This window comes from Callospermophilus lateralis, chromosome 7 (genome assembly GCF_048772815.1).
Source record: "Callospermophilus lateralis isolate mCalLat2 chromosome 7, mCalLat2.hap1, whole genome shotgun sequence".
Classification (NCBI taxonomy): Eukaryota; Metazoa; Chordata; class Mammalia; order Rodentia; family Sciuridae; genus Callospermophilus; species Callospermophilus lateralis.
The window spans coordinates 126464483-126487422 of NC_135311.1; the positions used below are offsets into that span (position 1 = coordinate 126464483).

The 22940-nt window shown below is 52.0% G+C and overlaps 1 protein-coding gene across 1 annotated transcript in view; it reads left to right on the forward strand.

The window, feature by feature from the left end:
- Positions 1-2869: 2869 nt before the first annotated feature.
- Positions 2870-22940, forward strand: part of LOC143404527 (RH-like protein) — a 38551-nt gene continuing 18480 nt past the window's right edge. Inside the window, exons 1-5 of the mRNA XM_077110084.1 lie at positions 2870-3014; positions 11618-11804; positions 15946-16096; positions 20602-20749; positions 21729-21895. Of these exons, the coding sequence (XP_076966199.1) occupies positions 2870-3014; positions 11618-11804; positions 15946-16096; positions 20602-20749; positions 21729-21895 (798 nt within the window). The remainder of the gene's footprint in view (positions 3015-11617; positions 11805-15945; positions 16097-20601; positions 20750-21728; positions 21896-22940) is intronic.

Here is a 22940-nt window from a genome sequence, read left to right on the forward strand (position 1 = left end):
CGAATGATCAGCGGGAAAGAGGGGGCTAACTCAAAGAAAAGGAAATGAAATGCTAATACTCCCGAGCACTCCCTGCCCCCACTAAGGTGACTGAAGCCTCCAGGGAGCTGCTCTTCCCAGCCCCAGGAGCTGCTAATGAGCACCCTAGGAGGTTCCTTTCTTGCCTTTTCATAAGCAAGAAAAGAGGAGGAGGGGGGCTGAGAAGAGAGGAAACCTAAAATCCGTAAAGGGGAGACACCTGGACCCTGGGCAAGAGCTCTTCCAGGTCCCCTCCTCTCCAGAGGAAGAGGAGTCCCCCGCCTTCTTCTGTCTCTTAAATAGAATTTGCTTTCTAGCTTGCCTCCACGTTTCTCTGGTGTTTATTTTTATTTATTTATTTATTTTATTTAGAGACAGGGGCTCACTCAGTTGCTTAGCGTCTTGCTCTTGCTAACGCTGGCTTTGAACTCTCCATCCTCCTGCCTCAGCCTCCTGAGTCTCTGGGATTACAGGCGTGTGCCGCTGCACTTGGCTTCAGGTGTTTAATCTTCAACAGTGGGAAATAAGGACCCAGTCCTGATGCTCAAGATGGGCATCAGTGCGGCCTTCTTCAAAGGCAGTGTCATGTTTACAGGCCCGGAGTCCTGGGCTCTGTGACAAGGTGACCGGAGGTGGGGCAACTCCAGCCTAGGGCTGGACCCCCTTTATTTCACAAGAGCCAAACCCAAGCCTCATTTCTTCTCCCTCACCTTGAAGTGGCACCCCCCCCTTCTCCACAGAAAAGCCCTCTTCACCATGGCTGATTTTAGGACTGTCAGGAAAGAGTCTCTGCAAAAGAGTCCATTGTAGATAAACTTCCTATTTTCGTGTCACCCTGTTTACTTGGCCACTGGCTGAGAAGATACCAGCGCTCCAGGTGCTGGACACCCCCTTACTAGTTTTTCAAACATATCCAGTGTAGTACTTTGTAGAAATGTGCAAACAAGGCCTCTGGCCTTGAGCTGGGCTTCACAGAGATGTCTACATTTTTAAGATAAGTTACAACTGGGCCCATGGTAATAGCTGGCAGGGGGAGGAAAGAAAGGGGAGAAGAAGCTCTCCCCTTCTCAGGTGTTGTCCTTGAAGAGTTAACTTGCCCAGAACAGTGAAAGAAAAAGCTGCTTTTATGTGAACTTCTGCAGACTGTGAACTTTCTGAGCCCCTCCCCTTACATGCTGGGTATAAAACTCTGAAACTCCCTGAACTCGGGGTTCAGGGGATTGATTGATTACAGCAAAGGCTGTACCCTCTGAACCTGGCTGCAGCCAAATAAAATGCTTCCTGCTATTGAAGCCAGATTTAAAATCAGGTAGTCAGTGTAGTTAGGTAAATCGGGTCTAAAATCGAGTGAAATCTAAAATGGAGGCCATGTTGAGAATGAATTTCCGGAAAAGTTGAGCAACTCTTGGAACGTTAATGAAGCCCAGGAAACAGCCCCCAACAGATTTGAAGATAGCCCATCCCAAAGAAATGTTAATGAACAGCAAACTTGACTGGAAGTGCCCAGATTACTTCTTTGGCCAGCCTGTGTCCCAACCCTCCAGACCTTCCCACCTACATCCCATCACCAAAAACTATAAAAAGGGGAACACATTCGCCTTCAACGGATTCCACCTCTTGGGTCCCCTTCTTCCTCCGGGAGAAGTCTTTTCTGCTGTCCTTTAATAAACTTCTAATTTTCCACTCTGACCTTGCCTGGGCAGGCTTCTCTGGTGTTATTCTTCAACATGGGGGAAGCAAGGACTCCCACCGGTCAACAGCGGCAACACTATCTTTGGTGCCTTGCCTCATTTGTCCCTACAACAACCTAATCTTATAATGCTTAGAAATGGGTAGATTCAAATACAAATTCAAGTAGTGGTGACTAAGCAGCCAGGACCTGCCTGAACCCTCCCCAGGACTTAGTTTGGGGTTTGTTTCCATTCATTATGTTCTAGACAAGGACCCACGGGGTGCCCTCTTTGTTAGGGGATGATTTTATTTATTTTTAATCTTTGCATTTCTGGGGCCTGGGCCCCTGGGACCTCATACATGCCAGGCAGGTGCTGTACCCTGAGCTCCACCCCAGCGCATCCCCCCAGCTGCCTCACAGGGATGCAGGCCACGTGAACGGGAGTAAAGGGGATTGTTTTGCTTGGGGTCTGGTGAATAGAGGGCTCCACTTTAAAATGACCGCAGCAGGAACTTGCCGCAGGAATGACAGGGAAACTTGGATGGATTAATAGAGTCAGGGCTGAGATAGGGATCTAGGTAAGGAGAGAGACCTTCGATCTAGAGGGACACACCCTCAAACCATTGAAATGCAGAATCCAGCCACCAGACGCAGGAAACCTCTGCCTCTGTCCAAATCTGGACCCACGCCCTTGGCCTGGGCCCTTGTAAAATGAGGGAAATACACAAGTGCAGGAAAATTGGTAGAAAATTGTGCAGCTCCTCCCCGACCCACCTCCAGCCCCGCCCCAGATGCAGCCCTTTTATAAATATTGGAAGCCCTGTCCAAGTCAGGGCTGCTTCTGGCTCTGAGACCACCCGCATTCTCCCTTGAAGGTCTGTCTGCTTCCTAAACCAACCTCTGTTGACGCCTCTGTCTGGCTCCATCACACAGGCCAGGCCGGGAGCCCCGCTGGTCCAGAGTTGGGATCCCCCTCTCTTCCGGGGCTCCTGGGGCTCCATCCCCATCGGGTCCCTCTGCTCTGCCTCAGCTCTGTACACAGGCCAGTGGGATCCGCCTTGCGTCCTGAGATAAGGGCTTTGGCGGGTGTCTCCCCTACCACTCCCTCAAGTGGGTGTGGGGGACCCAGTGAGGGCTGCGCGGGTGGAACCCCTGCCCAGCGCACAGAGACGTGGCAGGATGGGCTCCAGGTACCCGCGGTCGATCCGGAGCTGCCTGCCCCTGTGGGCCCTGCTGCTGGAGACGGCTCTCCTCCTCCTCGTCTTCTTCACCGCCTATGAGGTTCCCTTAATGGACCAGAAAACGTTCATGGAGGCCTATCAAGGTGAGAGGCCACACCTCCCCGCTGGGGACGTGCTCACAGAGGTGAACAGGGTCCCGGGGCCGGGAGGTCTGAGGCTCCCCAAGGACAGGACAGCGGTGTTCCTTTCCACCAAAGTCCCAAGGAGAGGAGGTTTCCTCTTCCTCCATGGAGTGCACCAGCTGGCGATGTGAGCAGCGGGCATCACCTCCTCCACGAAGCCCTCCTGGGTTTGTGGGCACAGAGCTTGGGGCCTCCTTTTGGGTGTTCCCCGAATTCCCTGGACCGAGGGGTCTTTGTGATTCTCAGCTTCTTTGCTCCCTTGGCAGCAAGGAATTTCGCGTGGTGGCTGTTGATCTGGGGAGTTTCCTTCCTTTTGGGGGTCCCTCCTGTTCCTTCCGGTACTCTCTCTGCCGCCCTCCCCTGCCTTCTTCTCTCTTAGTGGCTGGAAAGTCTGCATTCTGCCTGCAAAACCAGAGCCAGAAGGCATGACTGAAGGAGCGTGTAGGATGGTGGTTATTTTATGTGCAGCTAAAAATATCCCGAGACTGTGATGAGAACAACTATAAACAGGACAGATGTCCACCGCGGTGTGACTTGGGTTTTTTTTTTTTTTTTTTTTTTTTTTATCTGAGACATATTTCAAGTCTCTGGTTGAGCTGATAGATTGTTAATAGCAGTAGATGGTCTCCTTGCAAGATGTCCTCAAGGTAGCGATGCAGCCCGAGTCCAGATGTGTGCATTTCCTAAGTGATGTCAACGGAAGAGTGAACTGGATGTGAAGGGGAGGTACCAGGGGTCCCCGGCAGAGGCAAAGAGAACAGAAGCAATTCAGGGAAGGGACCGCCCACCCACTGAAGCCTGGCTCTCAGTGCCACAGGAGCAAGACCTAGGCATAATTTTAGTTCATTTTAAAAAAAATTTAGTTGTCAATGGACCTTTATTCTATTTATTGATACATGGTGCTAAGAATTGAGCCCAGTGCCTCACACATGCTAGACAAGCACTCTACCACTGAGCCACAACCCCACCCTTCAATTTATTTATTTTTTTAATCCAGTACGATCGATCTTTATTCCAATTCAATGCATCCTCTGTTTGTTTCTCTATTCAATCATGCACATCCAGCTTGGGTTAGAGCTGGTGTTTACTGAGCACCTACTTTGTTGGTACCAGGCAACGCACCATGTGCTTTACATTAAGCCTCACGGCAAGACTATGACGTAGGTCCTATTATGGTCTCAGTTTTTCGAGAGGAAACTACCCACGTGGATGTTAAGTAATTTGCCCAAGGTTGCCCGGCTAGTGATAGCATAGCAGATCTAAATTTAGGCATCCTGGTTTTAGTTTCCACACATTGAACCATTGTGTTCTGTACAGGACGGTCACTCATTTGTCACCTAACCAGGACGTGTAGGAGCCACTCATCTGAACCCACAGGCTGGCACCTGGGACTGCATTCTCCACCCACTCTGTGCTGCTAACTTGAGTTTAAAGTGTCGTCAGAAACTCGCTTCCTATGGAAGCACAGGAGAGGACCCGGGGCCGGGGCAGGGAAGACAGGGCGACGGGGAGGGCTCCTGAAGGGAGGTGGACTGCCCAGCCAGGTCTCTGGGCTCCATAGGAATTAACCACGAGGGCAGGGAGGGCAGCCCCCGGAGCTGGGGACCAGGCCAGGGTTCCACACTGTGGTGTTGCTGGAGCAGAAAGGGGAAGCGGGGAGTGGGGGCCCCAGCGGTTGAGTAGGGAGTTGGCTTGGGTTTGGACCATGGGGACCCGGGGCCTGAGACCAGTGAGGCGGTCGTCCCAACTGTCCACCTGCAGAGGGCTTCAGACGTCTCACGGTGCTCACCTTCCTTTTTCTTCTTCCCATGATGCTGGGGATGGAACCAGGGCCTCCCACCTGCTAGGCAAGTGCTGCCCACTGACCGCACCCCAACTGTAGGCAGGCGTTTTTGAGCATCTGTAGACCCAGCTACTTGGGAGGCTACTTGGGAGGCCCAGGCTAAGAGATCCGGGGCCAGACTGTGAGCACAGCAAGACTCTGCCTGAAAAAAAGCATGTATATATATATATATATATATAACTATGCACACATTCAAAATGTTTAAAGAGATCAAAATGAAACACAGGATATTCAGTACCTTCTTAATAATTTCAAGTTGTCTTTTTTTAAATATTTATTTTTTTAGTTGTAGTTGGACACAAAACCTTTATTTTACTTATTTATTGTTACATGGTGCTGAGGATCAAACCCAGGACCTTGCATATGCTGGGCAAGTGCTTTACCGCTGAGCCACAGCCCCAGTCCTCAAGTTGTCTTGATTAAGTTCCTGTCAGATCTGACTTTTTTATTTTTTTTTTTTTTTTTTGGTACTGGGGGTTGAACTCAGGGGCACTCAACCACTGAGCCACATCCCCAGCCCTATTTTGTATTTTGTTTAGAGACAGGTTCTCACTGAGTTGCTTAGAGCCTCGCCTTTGCTGAGGCTGGCTTTGAACTTGTGATCCTCCTGTCTCAGCCTCCTGAGCTGCTGGGATTACAGGTGTGTGCCATCGCACCTGGCCAGATCTGACTTTTGATGGACTTTTTTTAGCCTCCGAGTGACTGGAGGGTTGTGCAGGAGGCATCTTGTTCTTTCCTTCTCTTTCTGTCCTCCTGGCTGGCCTTAGCGTTTGGCCGGCCATCTGTGTGTCTTTGTGGGTGTCAGTTAAGTCATGAGTCCATTTTGTGTAGGTTAGTTGAGTTAAGCCGAGGTAGCTTGATCTGTCTGTCCACTTAATCTAATCTCGGCCGTGTAAACTATAGTAAATATTTAAACCTGCCAAATCGAAAAAGACATTTTGAGTCAATCAGGAAATTTGGATATAACATGAATATTGTATGACATACAAGAAAGATTGCTAATTTTGTTAGATGTGGTAAAAGCGTATGTTTTTTGTTTTGTTTTGTTTTAAGATCCTATCTGGTGATAAGCATATTGAAGTGGTGTGGTGTCTAGGGTTTGCCTTATGCAAAAATAAATAAATAAAATGACAGACAGATAAATAAATAAATAAAAGATCGAGAGGAGTAATTTCATGTGCCATCGAAATTTAGTAATAGGTAAGTGGGATCACCATGTTATATTCTCCCCCCCCCCCCACCCCCCGGTCTCTCTCTCTCTGTATGCTTACCGTTTTCTGTAACATTTAAAATCTCCGCCGCTCCTCGCAACGTGACCACGATGGAGAAGCACTTGTCGGCCTTCCCAGTAGCCCAGCATTCCCTCAGGACAGCTTTGGAGCCCAGGAGCGTGGAGACTGACAGGCCAAGCACATTGAGGGGGTCCCGGGTTGACCTGAATATTAAGTCGTTGCAAAGTTGCAAACCGACTAAGTACTTTTCTGAAGAATAACCTAGACCTCTGGTTCTCAGGGTGTAGTCCCCAAATAAGCTGTCTCGGTATCCATAAGCAATGCAGATTCTCAGGCATACTAAACAGAAATTTTGGGGACGGGGCCCAGCCATCTGTGTTTTTAAGAACCTTCTAGGAGATTCTAATGCACATGAAAGCTGGAGACTACAGAAGCTAGACCAGCTCAAATTTTGCCTCTGCAGCTTATTAACTATGAGATTTTAGGCAAATGATTCAACCTCTCTCTGCCTCTTTGCAACCTCTGTCACATGATGACAATATTTATTGCATTAAGTTATCAGAAGGATGCCAAAGAATAATTACATAGATTGATAAACAGTATCAGCTTTTACTACTATTATATTGTTATATTTTTATCAGCTTTAATATCTTTTTAGGTGAAAATGAAACTAGAAATGTTAATGGTTTCTTGCTTCAGCCCTGTGGATGTCTAGGACATCCTTGTTCTACTGACCTCTGACTGTAGATGAGGTCAGATGAGGTCAGATGAGCATCAGAGTAGATGGAAGAGATGTTTGGGAGATAAGATCAGCTGTACTTGGTGAAAGAGGGAGGAGTCAACCATGTGTCCATGCGTGTGATTGGTGGATGGCTGTGCCAGTTCCTGAGATGAGAAGTACAAGGACAGGGAACAGATGTGGGGCAAATGCACAATGATGTCTTCCTTGTCGTCTTGAACGGAGGTGCCTGTGTGATACTTAGGAGAAGCAAAGGCTACTGATTATCGATGGCACCACAACAACCATCTCCAAACTTAGTGACTTAAAATAGCAACCATTTAATTTGCTTATGACCAGGATTCTGTGACTCAGCAATTGAGTGGGGCTCATCAGGTGGACAAATTTCCTGGTGGTTTCGCTGAGGGTCACTCTTGCATCTGTACTGGGGAGGTTTGACTAGGGCGGGATCATCTCTCATGACCTCATCTGCCTGTCAGCAGTAAGAACCGGTGGCAGCTAGGACCTTGACTGTGGCGGCGGGTTCTCTCAGACCCTCATCTGGCACTAGAAGCCGCCCCACAGTAAGAGAGGGTAAGCCCTGGTGTGGGGTGCTTGGCTAGCCTCTGCCTGTACGAGTCTACCAATGTCCCACTGGCCAAAGCCATGTTTCACTGGGGGCTGCCTCACTGGGAGACCATCCCAATCCTGTGCTGTCGACACCACCTGGTGCCCTGTACTTCTCAGAGGCACAGAGAAGGGCTATAGGAAGACAGGAGGACTTTTCCAGTGACATGGAAATACCCCAAACCCTGGCACCTTGCAGAGCTCAGTCTTAGACTGTCCCTCTGGGAAATCGCCTTTCCTCTTCCTGAGCTGCTGCTGGTGGGAGCTGAGTGGGTGTAGAGGCCGTGGAGGAGGGAGGCAGGCAGGCTGTGGAGGTCGTCCCAATCAACAGAGGGGAGCAAAGAGTGGGGGTCCATCCCAGGGCCTGGACACAGAAACAGGCCCAGGCTTCAGGGATATTAGTGCTCACTTTTCCATGGGCCAGAGGGAGGGGCCGATGGGCGAGGGCACGTCCAGAATCACAGGGGCACCCCCGCAGGAGGCCGCTGGCCATGAGATGGACTCTGAGAGGCGAACTGCATTATCCACAGTTCATTCTTTGCAAGTGAATGACCAGGCCTGGGGAGGGAACAGTCTTGTCCAAAGTCACACAGCTGGTGACTGGCAGGTGCAGGGAGTGGGCCCCTGAGGCTGGGCGAAGCGATTTGCAGGGCCAGGGAGCTCAGTGCCCACAAGGATCCTCTGAGGGTGGCTCCTGCCATTGTTTCCTCACCATTCTACTGGGACACAGGCGGAGCTGGGCCCTGAACCCTGGCACCTGCCACAGATGCCCCCACGTTTCGCCACTGTACAGTCCACGTGGAGAGGCAGGGCCGTGGGAACTCACACCCTGCCCCGGCACTGGCTGTGTGGACCGGCCAGGTAAACAGCACTGTGTCTCCCTTGATCCAGATGCAAAAGGGGGTCCTGGGCTGCGGAGGGCCGGGCGGGGAAGCTCTTGCCCTGGGGGTGGGCATCCTCCATGTCCCTGCTGTTCACAGGGAGGCTGGCCTGCTGCCTGGTTGGGCCTTCTTTCTCCAAGTCATGGGGCTTTCATCAGCCTCTCCAGAAGGCCTGACTTCAAATCCTTCTCTGGGCCCAGTCCTTGGGGGCCCCGCAGCACACCCACTTCTTATCACGCCGAACACCTTGTGTCCATTAGCTTATCAGCCCCATGGCTGATGCGGGCGGTTGACACCAATGGGGGTGCCCTGAGTGGGGCCCCAGGGAGTGAGTCAGGAGTTGAGGGGGTCTGGGCCAGGGAGGAAGTGAGAGGGTACCGGGACCCGGGGAGGAGGAGCCTGAACCAACATTACCCACCAGCTGCGGTGGGTGCGTGGGTCCTGTCAACAGCTCCTGGAAACTGCTGCCCTAATTTCCTCTTCTTGGCAGGGCACGATTCCCCGCTCCAGGACAGGGCAGGGACTTGGGGAGGAAGGCCATGAACTTTGACACCTGGGATCAAGTTGACATCTAGGCCATGAAATCTCCCCTCCCCGGCCGGCAGTCTTCTTTGACTTTCTAGCCCCAGGGCCCCACCTCTGCCCTCATCCTGGGGAGTCTTCACTCTCCTCCCTCCCCTACATGGCTCTTCAGAATATTCTAGAGCTGCCAGGACCTGTAGGGCCTGTAGGACTGTGAACCCCAGCTTCCACGTGTTACAGATAGGGAAACCGAGGCCTGGAGGAGGGACCGTGCACCAGGAGTTCAGAGCTGGGGTCCACTGGGGTGTGCTGGGTGGCGTTGGGAAAGTCACACATTCTCTTTGGTCCCTTTGAGGAAAATAGAGGACTGTCCCTTATCCCTGGATCTTCAGTAGGCCTGGGCCCTGTGCATACAACATTGCAGCAAAATGGCGCTGAGCTTTGTTTAACAACAGTGTCTGACAAAAGGTTGAAGTTAAATATCTCAAGTGGGGTGTGCTGTGCCCACCCGGCCGCAGGCCTCCCCATTCCCAGTGGTGCCTTCCACTGGCCGTTGCACCCCCCTGTGCCCACGGGCTCCTGAAGGGATCTTGCCCACCTGCTCTACTGCCAGGAGGACACAAGCTGGAGATGGACACATTTCCTGCACCGCGTCTGGGGGAAGGTACAGAGTCGGATCCTCCTAACCTTGTCCCCACCCACTGTCCAAGCCCCCAGATCCTGGGGTGGTTGTGGTTCCTTGGGGGCCTTCTGCATCCTGGGGTTGTCTGGTTGATCTGGAAATGTCAACAGCCACCAAAGGTACCCAGATGTGGAGGACCCCGGTGTGTGCCCTCTTCTATGGAAGTGGACTTGAAAGGATTCTGTAGGTTTTTCTCACTCTCAAGATAGCGGGTGCTCTCTTTCCCTACAAGTAGATGATCCTTGGTTTCCTAAATCAATCTCGGCTTGAGCTTTTAAATAAATAAATAGATAGATAGCTGGCCTCCAAGTCCAGGGCTCTCCAGGTCTGGGAGGGCTCAGTGGTGAGAACTTCCTCAGCGTTATCAGGGCCAGGCCTGGAGAGCAGAGGCAGCGAGTTCTTATCCTACTGATTGTCATAATGATGGTAATGAACAGCTACCCTTTATCTGGCCACACCAAACACTTGAACAGAGTGTTAATTCCTCCAGAGCTGCCAGCCCCCTCCCAGGAGGGAAGAATCGCCCCCTTTAAGCTGAAGGAATGTAAACAGCATTTAAGGCCACAAGGTGGACATGTCAACCAACGTTTTAATAGGTCAAAACTGGCCACCCGTTGGCAGTTTAATAAGGTTTAACCTGATAGGAGATGATGGAGTCAGGATCAAACAGAACCTCTGAACTTGGAGATCATGCTTTTTTCTCTCCCCCTCCTCCTCCTCCCCCCCCTCCTCCTCCTCCCCCTTCTCCTCCTCCTCCTCCTCCTCCTCCTCCTTCCCCCTGTGTGTTCTGCCTCCATGCTGGTGCAGAAACTTTAAACATGGAAAATAAAAGAAAGTAAAAGTCTCCCAAACCCAGAGACAATATCCATAGGAGGAAAAACAGAAAAACCCTTCAGGATCTCTCTCCAGGCATTAATACAGTGCTTATTGGCACAGTGGCCTGTGCCCTTCTGAGTCCCTGTGTGTGTTCTACCATGTGATTCTGGCAACCGGTGACGGAGGATTATTTGTGTCATTCAATAAATGTGAATGGGAAGAGGAGAGAGCGGAGAGCGGAGATGTCAAAGGCAGGGGCTAGGGCCAACTGTAGGGGGAGATCTTGGCTCTACCACCAGGGGCGGGTACTTACAGCCTCTGCACCCTGGTTTTCACATCTGTAGGAAGGTGATGGTAACCTCCTCAAAGGCTGTTCTGAGGACCAAGGGAGATGGAATATGTAAAGTGTTCAAACACTGTCAGCACATCATATACACTTCATTTACGTAGGCACAGAGAGGCTGAGTAACTGGCTCAAGACCACACAGCTGGAAAGTGCTCATTTGAACCCAAGTTTGCCTAGTGCTACTGTAAAGCTGCTAACCATTTTTCAAAACTGGAATCAAATCAAAGTGCTCGCTCTTCCTTCTGTGGGGGCTCTCCCTGCCATCAGGTGGGACTTTTCCACTCCCCTGCCTCAGCAACCCCCACTCAGGCTCTGAGGCCAGGAAAGGCGAGGGACACTGGATGTTTTCTGCTGACCCACTAGGACCCTCGCGGCTGGTGGCAAAGGAGAGAACTGTTTTCGGGAAGGTAATTTGGTTCATATCCAAAGGAGCTCTTGGCCTGCCTCTGCCTCCTCCTTCCTGCGTGACCTGGGTCGAGTCACCGCTGTGGCCTCATTTTCTCACGTGCATGACCAGGGGTGGCCCCTGATCCCTAGTAATCGCAGCAGTCACCTTTACTAAGTGTCACCTATGAGCCAAGCACAGATCCCAATGTTCTGCCCTTGTCCGTGTCATTATGCTCATTAATAAAAATAATTGCTACATTTCCTGAGTGCTCACAGTGGGCCAGGCCCTGCCCGAGATTCTTAACCAGCATTAGCTCCTCTGTCTCACCTCAGCCCTGTGCAGAAATGGGCGATATCCCCGTCGTTCAGATGAGAAAACTGAGGCCAGCGGGCAAAGTGATTTGACCAAACACCCAGGGGCCCTTCAGCAGCCTTCAGTAAAACCCATTTCACGCTCACTTCTCTTTGTGTTTTCTTCCTCTTCCTTCCCCACCCTTCTTCTCTGAGCAGTCTTCCAGGAGTTTATCATCATGGCCGTCCTGGGCTTGGGCTTCCTCAACGCGTCTTTGCAGAAACAGGGCTGGAGCAGCGTGGCCTTCAGCCTCTTCATGCTGGTCCTGGCCGTCCAGTGGGCCGTCCTGACAGACAGCTTCACCGAGTGGCTCCTCAGTGGGAAGGTGCCCAACAGACTGACCAGGTGACCTTTGGCTCATTGAGGAAATAGGGTCTGAGAGGGAAGGTTCTAGAAGAGTAGGAATGTCTCTTTCTCTTTCTAGCTCTGAGGCCATGCCATGCTGAGGACATACGTATTCTGGAATATTCTTCATTGCTTATCCCAGATGCACCGTTAGCTGGGCATCTGCATTTTATATGATAGCCCTGGTCGGTGGTATCACGGGCCCTCAGATCTGCAGCCCTCCCGGGGTCCTTGCTTTCTTTATGATTGATTATGATTTTATGAAGTCACTCAATCAACAAAGGCTCATGGAAAAAATTAAGAAAAAGAGAGTAGACAGCAAGAAACAGTCATGTCCCCCCCCGGAGAGACAGCCTCCTGAAAAGATGCATCTTCAGAGACGGGGCCAAGAAACAACCAAGAGTATGCTGACCTTGAGCTGACTTTGCTGCATTTAGATACGTTTGTATTAGACACCGGGAGCCAGCTGAGCTAAAGCGTGGCGCTAGAAGTCCGAAGAGTGGACAACAAGTGGTACTGATCAGGGAGGAGAGCAGAATAACCCGGGGCGCGCACGTTCTCGGGGTTCAGGGGGTTGATCTGGGTGCTCAGCACTTGATAGGAAGAACTAAGTGACATTGTTACCTTAAGAATTTTGTTGTTTTGGGGGTGCTGGGGCTGTAGCTCAGCGGCAGAGTGCTTGCCTAGCCTGTGTGAGGCACTGGGTTCAATTCTCAGCACCACATAAATAATGAACAAGCAAAATAAAGGTATTCTGTCCATCTACAACTACAAAAAAAAATTTGAGAAAAAAAAAAAAAAGATTCTCTGAATGCCGTAGCTCATTGGTGGATGCTCAGCATTCCTTGGGCTCAATCCCCAACACCCCCAACGAAAACAAATTAAAAAAAAAAAAAGAATATTATTATTTTTTTCCAACTCTGCCGTGTCCATATAATGGTTATACCGTCTTAGGCACCTGGGCCATCTGAAGCTCTCTTGAGGCCACCTCAGGCCCACCTAGACCTTCTGGGCACTGCTGTTGGACAGCTGTCCATGAGCCTTCCCAGGTATTTTGTTTAGCCCTTAGAGGTCGAGGTCCAACCTTTATATATAAGGCAATGGCGGCTCAGAGAGGGAAAGGTCACACGGCTAAGTGGTGGCGATGGCTTCAGCTTATGTAACTATCTGTAGGCTTCCTCCCGTACTCCAGAGGGGTCGTGACGTGAAGCACAACCTAGCCAGTTCCCAGTGGCCCTGGGTGGGTTGGGGGGTCTCCACAGTTTTCATTTTAGAGTTGTGGCGCTGATTCCCAAGGGACCTGGATCAACCCTGGTATCCACCTGGGAGTAACAAGGGTCCCCTGAGGGACTGCTGATGGCCTGTCCCCGGGCACTCAAGCCCTCAGACTTCTGCACTTGAGCAGGTCAGAGTGGGAGGTGTCTCAGGGCTGCTCCCTTCTGATGTCCCCTGGGACTTCCTGGTCCCTGACTCAATCCTAGAGACAAGACGGGGCCATTGGGGACCTGTGCCACCTTGCCCCAGATCACCTGGATTCTCCCGGCTGTGACCCTCACTGGACTGCATTGGGACAATGGGCTCCCTCCTGCCAGTCACCAGGGCTGGTTTGATGGGACACCTGGGCATCCTAGGAACAGGGTCCTCTGCCTGTCTTCCTGGGCCTCACTTGAAATCATGCCACCTGGCTTGGCACTGAATGGGCTCTGCCCTGAGTCTGGCAGGGTGGGGCCACGTGGCAAGCTGCGTCCTTTGTTTCCCTCACATAGTAAAAGCTGGGTAGAGGATGATTATCGGGACAGAAAATGAAAATCAAAGCAACCATAGGAGTGATTTTTGCGGGTGGTATTGGGGCTCAATGTGTGCCAGGCAAGTGCTCTAGCACCAAGTGACACCCCAACACCATCCCCGGTTTTTGTTTTGTTTTGTGTTTTGATACCAGGGACTGAACCAGGTGTGCTTTAACCACTGAGCCACCTCCCAGCCGTCCTCCCCCTCCCCCTCCTTTTCCTTCTTCTTCTTCTTTTTTATTTATTTTTTTAATTAATTGTGAGACAGTGTCTTACTAAGTTTCTGCAAGTCCCTGTAAGTTGGGGAGGCTGGCCTTGAACTTGAGATTCTCCTGCCTCAGCCTCTCCAGCCACATCCTCAGCCCTATTTTGTATTTTATTTAGAGACAGGGTCTCATTGAGTTGCTTAGTGCCTTGCTATTGCTGAGTCTATCTTTGAACTTGCAATCTCCTGCCTCAGGGTCCTGAGCTGCTGGGATTATAGGTGTGCGCCACAATGCCCGGCTCTGATTTTTTTTTTTAATTTTTAAAAGTATTATTATTATTATTATTATAGTTGCAGATGGATACAATACCTTTGTTTTATTTATTTATCTTTATGTGATGTTGAGGATTGAGTCCGGGGCTCACACGTGCTAGGCGAGCGCTCCACCACTGAGCTACAACCCCCGGCCCTCTGAGTGATATTTTTAAGGCTGTATTTTTTTTTTTTTTTTTTAAAGAAAGAGTGAGAGAGAGTGAGAAAGAGGGAGAGAGAGAGAATTTTAATATTTATTTTTTAGTATTTGGCAGACACAACATCTTTGTTTGTATGTGGTGCTGAGGATCGAACCCGGGCCGCACGCATGCCAGGCAAGTGCGCTACCGCTTGAGCCACATCTCCAGCCCAAGGCTGTATTTTTAAAGTTCCGGAGGACTGTCCCTGGGTGATAATAGCCATGACCACTCTTCTTGTCTCAAAATAAAAAATGAAAAGAGCTAGGGATATGGCTCAGAGATAAAGCAACCCTGAGTTCAACCCCCAGAACAAGAAACAAAACAAACCAAAAAACCACAAAGCTCTTGTCGGTGAAAGTCCTCAAAAGGCCCAGCCTGTCCAGGCATGATGGACATGCAGTCACCCCTTGAGCTAGGTCGCTCCTGGTCCCTTCCCCATTCCCTGTGCCCCTCTAAAGTCCTTGAGCCTGGAGCAGGACATTATGTCAGCAGTGGACACTGAGGAGTTGTGTCCAGACTTTAGAGCTCGGGCTTTGGATCCAGGCAGCTGGTTTGAATGTCACATCTGTCACCACCTGGAGTGCAACCATTGCCAGGAGTCAGTTCTTCTTGTCCAGTGTCTTCTACACGATGGGGTCCTGAGTGGTCACTCATCACGGTCTTGCAGAGGTCACCCTGAGGATTAGCTTTTGGTGGTGACGTTGTCACGAGCCTGTTGTGTAGCATTGTGATCATTGTTGTGGTGGGTGTCACAACAACAGCAAGGACTCCCAGGGTAGAGGGTCCCCAGAGCAAGATGCTCAGGGGAAAGTGGGCTGTGAGGCTCAGTGCTGCCTCCTCCGGGAAGCCCCCTGACGAGTCCAGCTGGCGCCACCCTCTCCTCCCCAAGACCCCTCTGGCCTCTCGATAGCCCACAGGCTGGGGGAGAAAGCCTGCTCCCCAGCTGGGTCCTAAGCACCTTGAGGACAACAGTGGCTTTCCTCCTGCACCCCACACGGAGCAGGTTCATTTGCTAAGAGGAGGAAGGGGTTGGCACAGCGGCCGATGCCAGCCTCTGGCCATGGGCCAGGTCTCCTGCCCGTGGGGGTGCTGGGTGCACCGTTCCTTCCCATCCCCAGGGCACCACCAGGAGTAAGAGTGATCATCATTCTTATTTTGCAGACGGGGAATCAGGCTCAGTGAGATCAAATAGCTACTCAGGGTGCGAGGCTGGGATGGGAGCCAAGCGTGTCCTGCATCCACAGCCAACCTCTCCATTGCCAGCAGAAGGAACGCAGAGACAGGGTGGCAGGGACCCATGGCAGGTGGGCCGACAGCCCAAGGGCGCCCTCTATCGAGTGTCTGTGCGTGGTGACGGCGGAAAAGAAGTCCCCGGGCAGAACCCCAGTGGTCAGGCCCGGGCCGCCTTCTTGACTGTGAGAGCCTCCGAGCACCAAGCACCGTGGGTAGGATGGTCGCGCAGAGCCACCTTCGCCCTGCGGGGGACAGGGCAAAAGGTACCGCACCGCAGCGACAGCCCTCTTGTGGGTGAAGCCTCCTCTCCTTGTCCCCACCCTGAGTCCTCAGTGCCTAGAGCAGGGCCAGGCAGAGAGGCGGCCTTCCCACGTGGTCACGCTGGCCCTCCCTGTGTCCTCCAGTATCTACCCGGCCTCCATGAGCGCCGTCACCGTGCTCATCTCCGCGGGGATGGTCCTGGGGAAGGCCAACCTGGTGCAGCTGACAGTGATGACGCTACTGGAAGTGACAGCCATTGGCATCATGAGGACAGTCGGCTCGACATTCTTCCAGGTGACTCCCGGTGCGAGGGGGGCTTGGAAAGAGGGGCTTGGAAAGAGGGGCGAGAAGGCGGGTGGGGGTGGGGAGGGCCTTTAAAAATATAAAGACAGGGCCAACTGGGGTCGAAGAAGGGTGGTCTGTGCTCAGTGTTTGAACACCGCAGAGTATGGCCTCTATTTCCACAATAGGAACCTGTCGGACTGGATATTCACAAGATAATTACAGGATATTTAAAAAGAGAGTGGATTCCCGGGCCCTACCTGTGGAGGGTCCAGCAGGTTGTATGGCCAGTGTCTTCTTTTAAATCAGCCAGTGTGTCCATAGTGTCCTCTGTGATCTCGCTGGGAGAGACATTCATTCGAAGTCCAGGTTTGAGTCGGGTGTGGTGATGCTCTCCTGTCATCCCAGCCATTCAGGAGGCTGCGTAGGAGAATCGTAAAGTCAAGGTCAGCCTCAGCAACTCAGTGAGACCCCGCCTCAAAATAAAAACTAAAAAAGGGCTGGGGATGTGGCTTAGGGGCAAAAGCACCCCTGGGTCCAATTCCTAGTATTGAAAAGAAAAATAAAAAATGTAGGTTTGGAGCAATTGGTGAAGGTGATGCCCGTCTAGATGCCCCTCTCAGCTCCTCTGCCATACCCAGGACCCTGAGTGAAGACCTGGCTGAACTTCCTAGCTGACAGATGAGAAAGATGCCGCCCAGAGGGGGGAAGGGACTGCCCACAGTCCCACAGCAAGACAGTGGCAGAGCCCACGTGAGAACCCGAGCTCTAGCTTGGTTTAGGAGAGAGAGCACTGGACTCGGGGTCCAAGACTGGGGTTTGTCTCCCAGCTCTGCCACTAATCCTGCAGCCATTGGACCCAGGTTCAAATCTCAGCTTATCATCACCAGAGCAGTTAACACCCCACCCCCGTGCCTCGGTTTCCCTATCTGTAGATTGGGGTGACATCAATCCCCACACCTGGGGCTGCTGGGAAGAGTCCACAAGTGATGGGGGCGGTGCCTGGTGTGTGTGGGGGGCGTTGCCATGGCAACGCTGTTTTCCTCCTCATCACCATCATCCTCAGGCTTGATTGACGGGCATTGTTGAGGTGGGGATAAGGAAGGGGGCGGGGCCACAGGGGCTGGGGCTCAATTTGAGATTTTGGAGGTGGCCGTTACTGGTCAGGAGTGACCAGGAGTGGCAAGGCCTGCGGTGTGACAGTGGGTGTGGGCGGCAGAAGTAAAATGTAGGGAAAGGTTTCAGAGCAGAGAGGGTGAAGGAAGAGAGGGGAGGAGCGGGGACCAAGGTGTCCTTGGCAGAGTGATGGGGGCAGAGGCGGAAGGGCAGGTGCCAACATCTTCGGGAGGAGGCAGCGTGTCACTGTGGCTGGGAGGGGCAGGCGCGGGCAGGTTCTCCAGGTAGCTGGAGGAGTGGGAGGGGGCAGGGCAGTGGTCTGCAGGGAGCCGCAGGAAGTTCTGACTGTTCCTTCACTTTAGCTCTCTTCACCAGAATTTTCTCTTTTTCTTTGTTTTTTAGAGGAGGGAAAGTTTGTTTTAGGCTCATGGTCTCAGAGGTTCGGTGGTCAGCGGACTCCTTGGCTCTGGGCCCCAGAGGAGGCAGAGGGTCATGGTGGAGGGTTTGGCTGAGGAAAGCCACAGAGATCATGGCAGCCAGGAAGCAGAGGGAGCGCGCGTTGGACTTTCTTATAACCCTGCAGACCAAGTGTGTTTCCTAAACATGTTCTCCTACATAGCCATTGTTCAGTGATGACAATTGAGAAACTGACATTGAGGTAATATTATTACCTTATTCAGGTGTCACCAATTGTCCTAATAATATCCTGTTATAACAAAAGAAAAAAATATTTTTTCTGGTCCAGAATCACCCCTTCCATTGAGTGTGTCTTTTTAAAAGCTTATCTCTCCTTAATCCCTTAATCCTTTTATCCTTTTATCTTTCATGATTTTGATGTGTTTTGAAGTCACAAGCCAGTCATCTCGACAAAATGTGGGCTTGTCTTCCATTTCCCCCTGGTAAGATTGAGTGCATGCAACTTTTGGCAGAAATCCTACAACAGCAATGTTTCCTTTGTAGCACATCCTTTCAGGAGACATGCTGTTGATGGGTCCTATTAACTGGACATGTTAGCTTTGATCACTTGGTTAAGGTGGTGGCTGCCAGGATCTTCCTCGGTGAAGTTACTATTTTCCCTTTTGTAATTAATAAACCTATGTTGGGAAATGCTTCCTGTGAATATCCTGTTTCTCATTCGGCTTCCACCAGCTGGATTAGCATTGATTCTGGCCTGAGTCAATCAATACTCTGACAATTACCAATCTCTGTTTTCTAACTCCATGTTCCCTTCTCCATCTATTATTTATTCATCCATCTATTTATATCACTATGGGCTCATGGACTCACATAGGCACACTCTCATTTCCTGCTTCTTCTGTTTCATATTATAATAGATTACAACTCCTTGGTTCCAAGGGAGAGAATATCATTGGTGCTTTCTTAGGCAGAATGAAAGGAATTTAGAATAAAGATTTCAAAACTGTGTGGGGTGGCACACGTCTGTAATCCTACCTACTCTGGAGGCTGAGGTAAGAAGATTGCAAATTCAATAGCAATTTAGTAAGGTCCTCAGTAACTTAGGAAGACCCTGTCTCAAAATAAATAAATGAATAAAAAGAACTGGGTTGTAGCTCAGTCACAGAGCACTCCCGGGTTTAATAGTCAGTTCACACACACACACACACACACACACACACACACACACCACAAAGAGAAACCCTCCAACCTCCAAGGGTGGAAAATGCAGCTAGACTCAGGAAGGGACTGGACCCACAGGAGGATCGCAAGTTCAAAGCCAGCCTCAGCAACAGCTAGGCCCTAAGCAACTCAGTGAGACCCTGTCTCTAATAAAATACAAAATAGGGCTGGGGATGTGGCTCAGTGGACAAGTGCCCCTGAGTTCAATCCCTGGTTACCCCCCAAAATATATGTATTATGTGCTCTCTTTTCAGGTTTTTGTGGTACCAGGGATGGAACCCCGGGATGCTCTACCACTAAGCTACATCCTCAGCCCTTTTTATTTTGAGACAGGTTCTCTCTAAGTTGCTGAGGGTCTCACTAAGTTGCAGAGGCTGGCCTTGAACTTGCGATTCTCCTGCCTCAGCCTCCCAAGTCACTGGGATTAGAGGTGTGTGCTTGGCTCTTTGTAGTTCTCATAAGGGAGTTGCATAGACTTGCCTATTTATGTACAACAGAGGGATTCTTACTGTCTTTCATCCATTTCAGGAGCATTTATTTAGTACCTATTATGTACCAGGAACTCTTGTGGCAGTGAAACCATTCAACTCTGCTGGAACTTCATTCAGAAGGCAGGTCGCAATGAACAGAACATAGCCAAAAGATGTGGTGTGTTCAGTGGTAAAGAATACTACGGGAAAAAATAAAATGAAGAAAGGAAATGCGAAGAGCTGGGGGTCGGGGACAAAGTGTCAGGGAGGGCGGACAGGGAAGCCTTCCCCAAGCAACTGAGGGCAGTCAGCACAGGGGTGTCTGAGGACAGTGGCACAAGACCCCCGCAAGGCAGGGTTGTAGATTGTGTCTGCCCAGAGGAGTTCAGAAGGTCACACAGGGTGACAATAAGAAACGGACAGAGCCTTGTTTGGCACTGGTGTGGTGTGAAATTCTCTGGGGACAACGCACCTTATTGCTTGCACCCAGGACAGACCACGGCTTCCACCTGCCCTTCTTCTGCCCCTGCTGGAAGGAGTGTCCAGGCACCTGATTGGCCTAGAGCCGGGGCCTGCTGGGGGGTGAGGAAGGAGCAGGTGGAAAGGGGTACGGAGGAGGTGCCGAGTGCCGGGGCAGGGCCAGAGCAGATGGCAGGGGTTGTCCTGAGGCCCAGCAAGGGTGAGCCTTGAGTGAGGCAGGACCCCCTGCAGGCCTCTGGGCAGAGCAGATCAACTTCTGCTGCCTGGAGAACAGTCAGTGGGGTAGGATGGGAACAGGGACCTGTGGGAAGTTATTGCAGGAATTTGGGGCGACAGAGTGGCTCAAAGCAAGGTGGGGTCCACGGGGAGAGACAGCAAAAATTCCGCCAATTCTGGACATTTGGGGAAGGCACAGCTGCAGCCGTTCCCAGCAGCCCCCTAAGTGAGCTATGAAGCCTCACTAACTTAACACCCGAGAGGTGAGACCAGCCTGTGTCCAGCAGGCGCTCAGCGCTGTAGTGTGGCATCCGACGAAGTCTGGCTGCTGCCTGTTGCAAAATTTCTATGCCTCGTCCCTCCAGGCAGAGTTGAAATGCAGCAGAAAAGCGGGAAGAAGCGGGTGACGTCCATGTGGCCCTTTGACTCACCTAAATGGACCTTGGAATTCACCCCACTGCCCCTGGGCACCTCTGAGGGGGAGGCGGCTGGCAGAGGCGGGAGAAGCTCGGAGTGCACCTGGTGACTTCAAGTCGTGCCTCCTCCAGGAGGCTCGGAGGATGGGGACACTCACGACCCCCTGGGCTTTCCTTGCAGTTGGACCACCACATGGACAGCATGTTCTTCCCCATCTTCGCGGCCTATTTTGGGGTGATTGTGGCCAGGTGCCTCGCAAAGCCTCTTCCCAAGGGAGCGGAGAAGAAGACCCAGATGGCCACGTGCCCCAGTTTGTTTGGCATGCTGGGTAAGGGCAGGTGGCCTGGCGACCCCTGCCTGGGCTGAGCCTCGAGGGTGCGGAGGTGAGGTGTGCGAGGTTAGGGTGACAGCAGATGGCTCAGGGTCCTCCTGGAGGTCGTAGCAAGGGCTGTGGTGAAAATGGCCCTCTCCCAGCTCGCTGGAGGGCCTCAGGCCCTTCCCGGGGACCCATGGCCTCCGGCAGTATTTGTTGAGTTCCTACCTTTGAAAGAAGCATTTCCTTCCAAGGGCCCCTCCTCACTAGTACCCGATGGACAGGGAGGCTCACTCCAGTGGAGTCTGGGTTCATCCAGTCCTTTGGTCCTCAGCTGAAAGGAGGGAATCGGACAAGTGAAAAACTGGGGCCGTGAGTAGGAACAGGGTGGGAAGGAACAGGGAGTAATGTATTCAGAAAAGCTGCGGGGGGAGTGACCAGCTTAGGTGCCTGGGAGGGGCTTGGAAGAAATCAGGCAGAAGCCGTGCGCTACTGCACAGCACGCCTGCAAAATCAGCCGCTTGGGAGGCTGAGACAGGAGGATCATGAGTTCAAAGCCAGCCTCAGCAGTTTTGCAAGGCCCTAAGCAACTCAATGAGACCCTGTCTCCAAATAAAATATTAAAGAAGGGCTGTGGGGACTGGGGTTGTAGCTCAGTGGTGGAGCGCTTGTGAGCATGTGTGAGGCTCTGGGTTCTGTCTCCAGTGCTGCAAAACTAAAGGAAACTAAGCCCTGGGTTAACACGGACAGGCTCGGGAGGCTGGGGTTACAGATTTCAACTCCTGGACCTTGGTTTCCCTGCCTGTGAAGCATGCTAGCTGGCTCCTGTCAACTCGTGGGTCCAGGGGAGCCAGGACGTCCCCGAGGTGGTGCAGCTGGACAGGGACCAAGCTGAGGCTCACCAGCTCTAGGGTCCTCCTCGGAAGTCCCGGAGGCTCAGGACTTTGGAGCCCGAGTGTAGCTCTGGCCAGTGACCTTCTCTGGTCCCCCCCAGGTACTCTCTTCTTGTGGATATTCTGGCCAAGTTTCAACTCTGCTCCGCTGAACCTTCTGGATGACAAGAGGACGGCTCTTCTCAACACCTACTTCGCCCTGGCAGTCAGCGCGGTGACCGCCACCTCAGTGTCAGCTTTGGCTCACCCCCACGGGAGGATCAACTTGGTGAGGAGGGGCCGCCCCGGGGCAGCATTTGGGTGCTTCTGTGCCTGCTCCCACCCCAGAGCCAGCCACATGGAAAGATCATGGCTGACAAAGCCTTCCTGTGGCAAAACAGGAAGGAGGCCAGGTGGCCACCACGGCCCTGGGACTTAGAGGCTGTCAAAGGTCACAGGCTCTCTGCAGGGAGTAGTCGAATCACCAGTGTTTATACACACAGGCCCCCATTTGAGCCCCATTTCTGCCAGTTACTGAAACCAGCTACCCACCATAAACCCCGGTCAGCCGAACAGACTAGATCAGGGTTAGTCAGCCTCTCCTCTTTTCCCAAGAAATCTCCAGATGGAATTAGCATCATCAGAAGTAAAAAAAAAAAAAAAGGAAAAAACGTTCCAATAGTCACATGACCTTGGTCAAGCCGCCACTGCAGCTCTTTGAGCCTCAGTTTCCCCATCTGTAAAGTGGGAATGAAGAGAGATGCATATACAGTGCTTAATGTGGAGTGGGTGCTAGGCGGCATTAGCTGCAGTCATTGACGTAGAGGGGGGCCTGTGTACAAGTTTGGGGAGGACAGATGGGTCACAAGAGAAATCCAGAGGCAAAGCCAGTTCCCATGATGATCAGGCAGAGATCCACCAGCCGGAGGTGTTGGGGAGAAAATGGCGGATGGAGGGCGTGGAGTGGAGGGAGGGAATGTGGCCACCGATGACAATTCATAGCCTAGTTCTAGAGCTGAGGGGAGGTTGACGTTGCCACGTGCGCACTCCATGGTGACAGTCTAGGAGCCCACAGGTGGGGTCGTCTGTGGAGGCAGGACTTGGCATCGGGTCAGGAAAGCTCAGAACCTGTGCCGGGGCCCAGGGCTCTGGGGCCAGATGTGAGCAAGACCAGACTCCAGCTCTGCAGGAGTGAAGGACACCCAGAGGTGGGACCCAGGAACAAGGCCTGGCTTATGGAACTGGATCCCGTCCCAAGGAGTGGCGAAACCCTGCTCTTCGAAGTGCCCAAGAACACATCACAAATAAGGGTGGCCAGGGTGCTGGGCAACGTC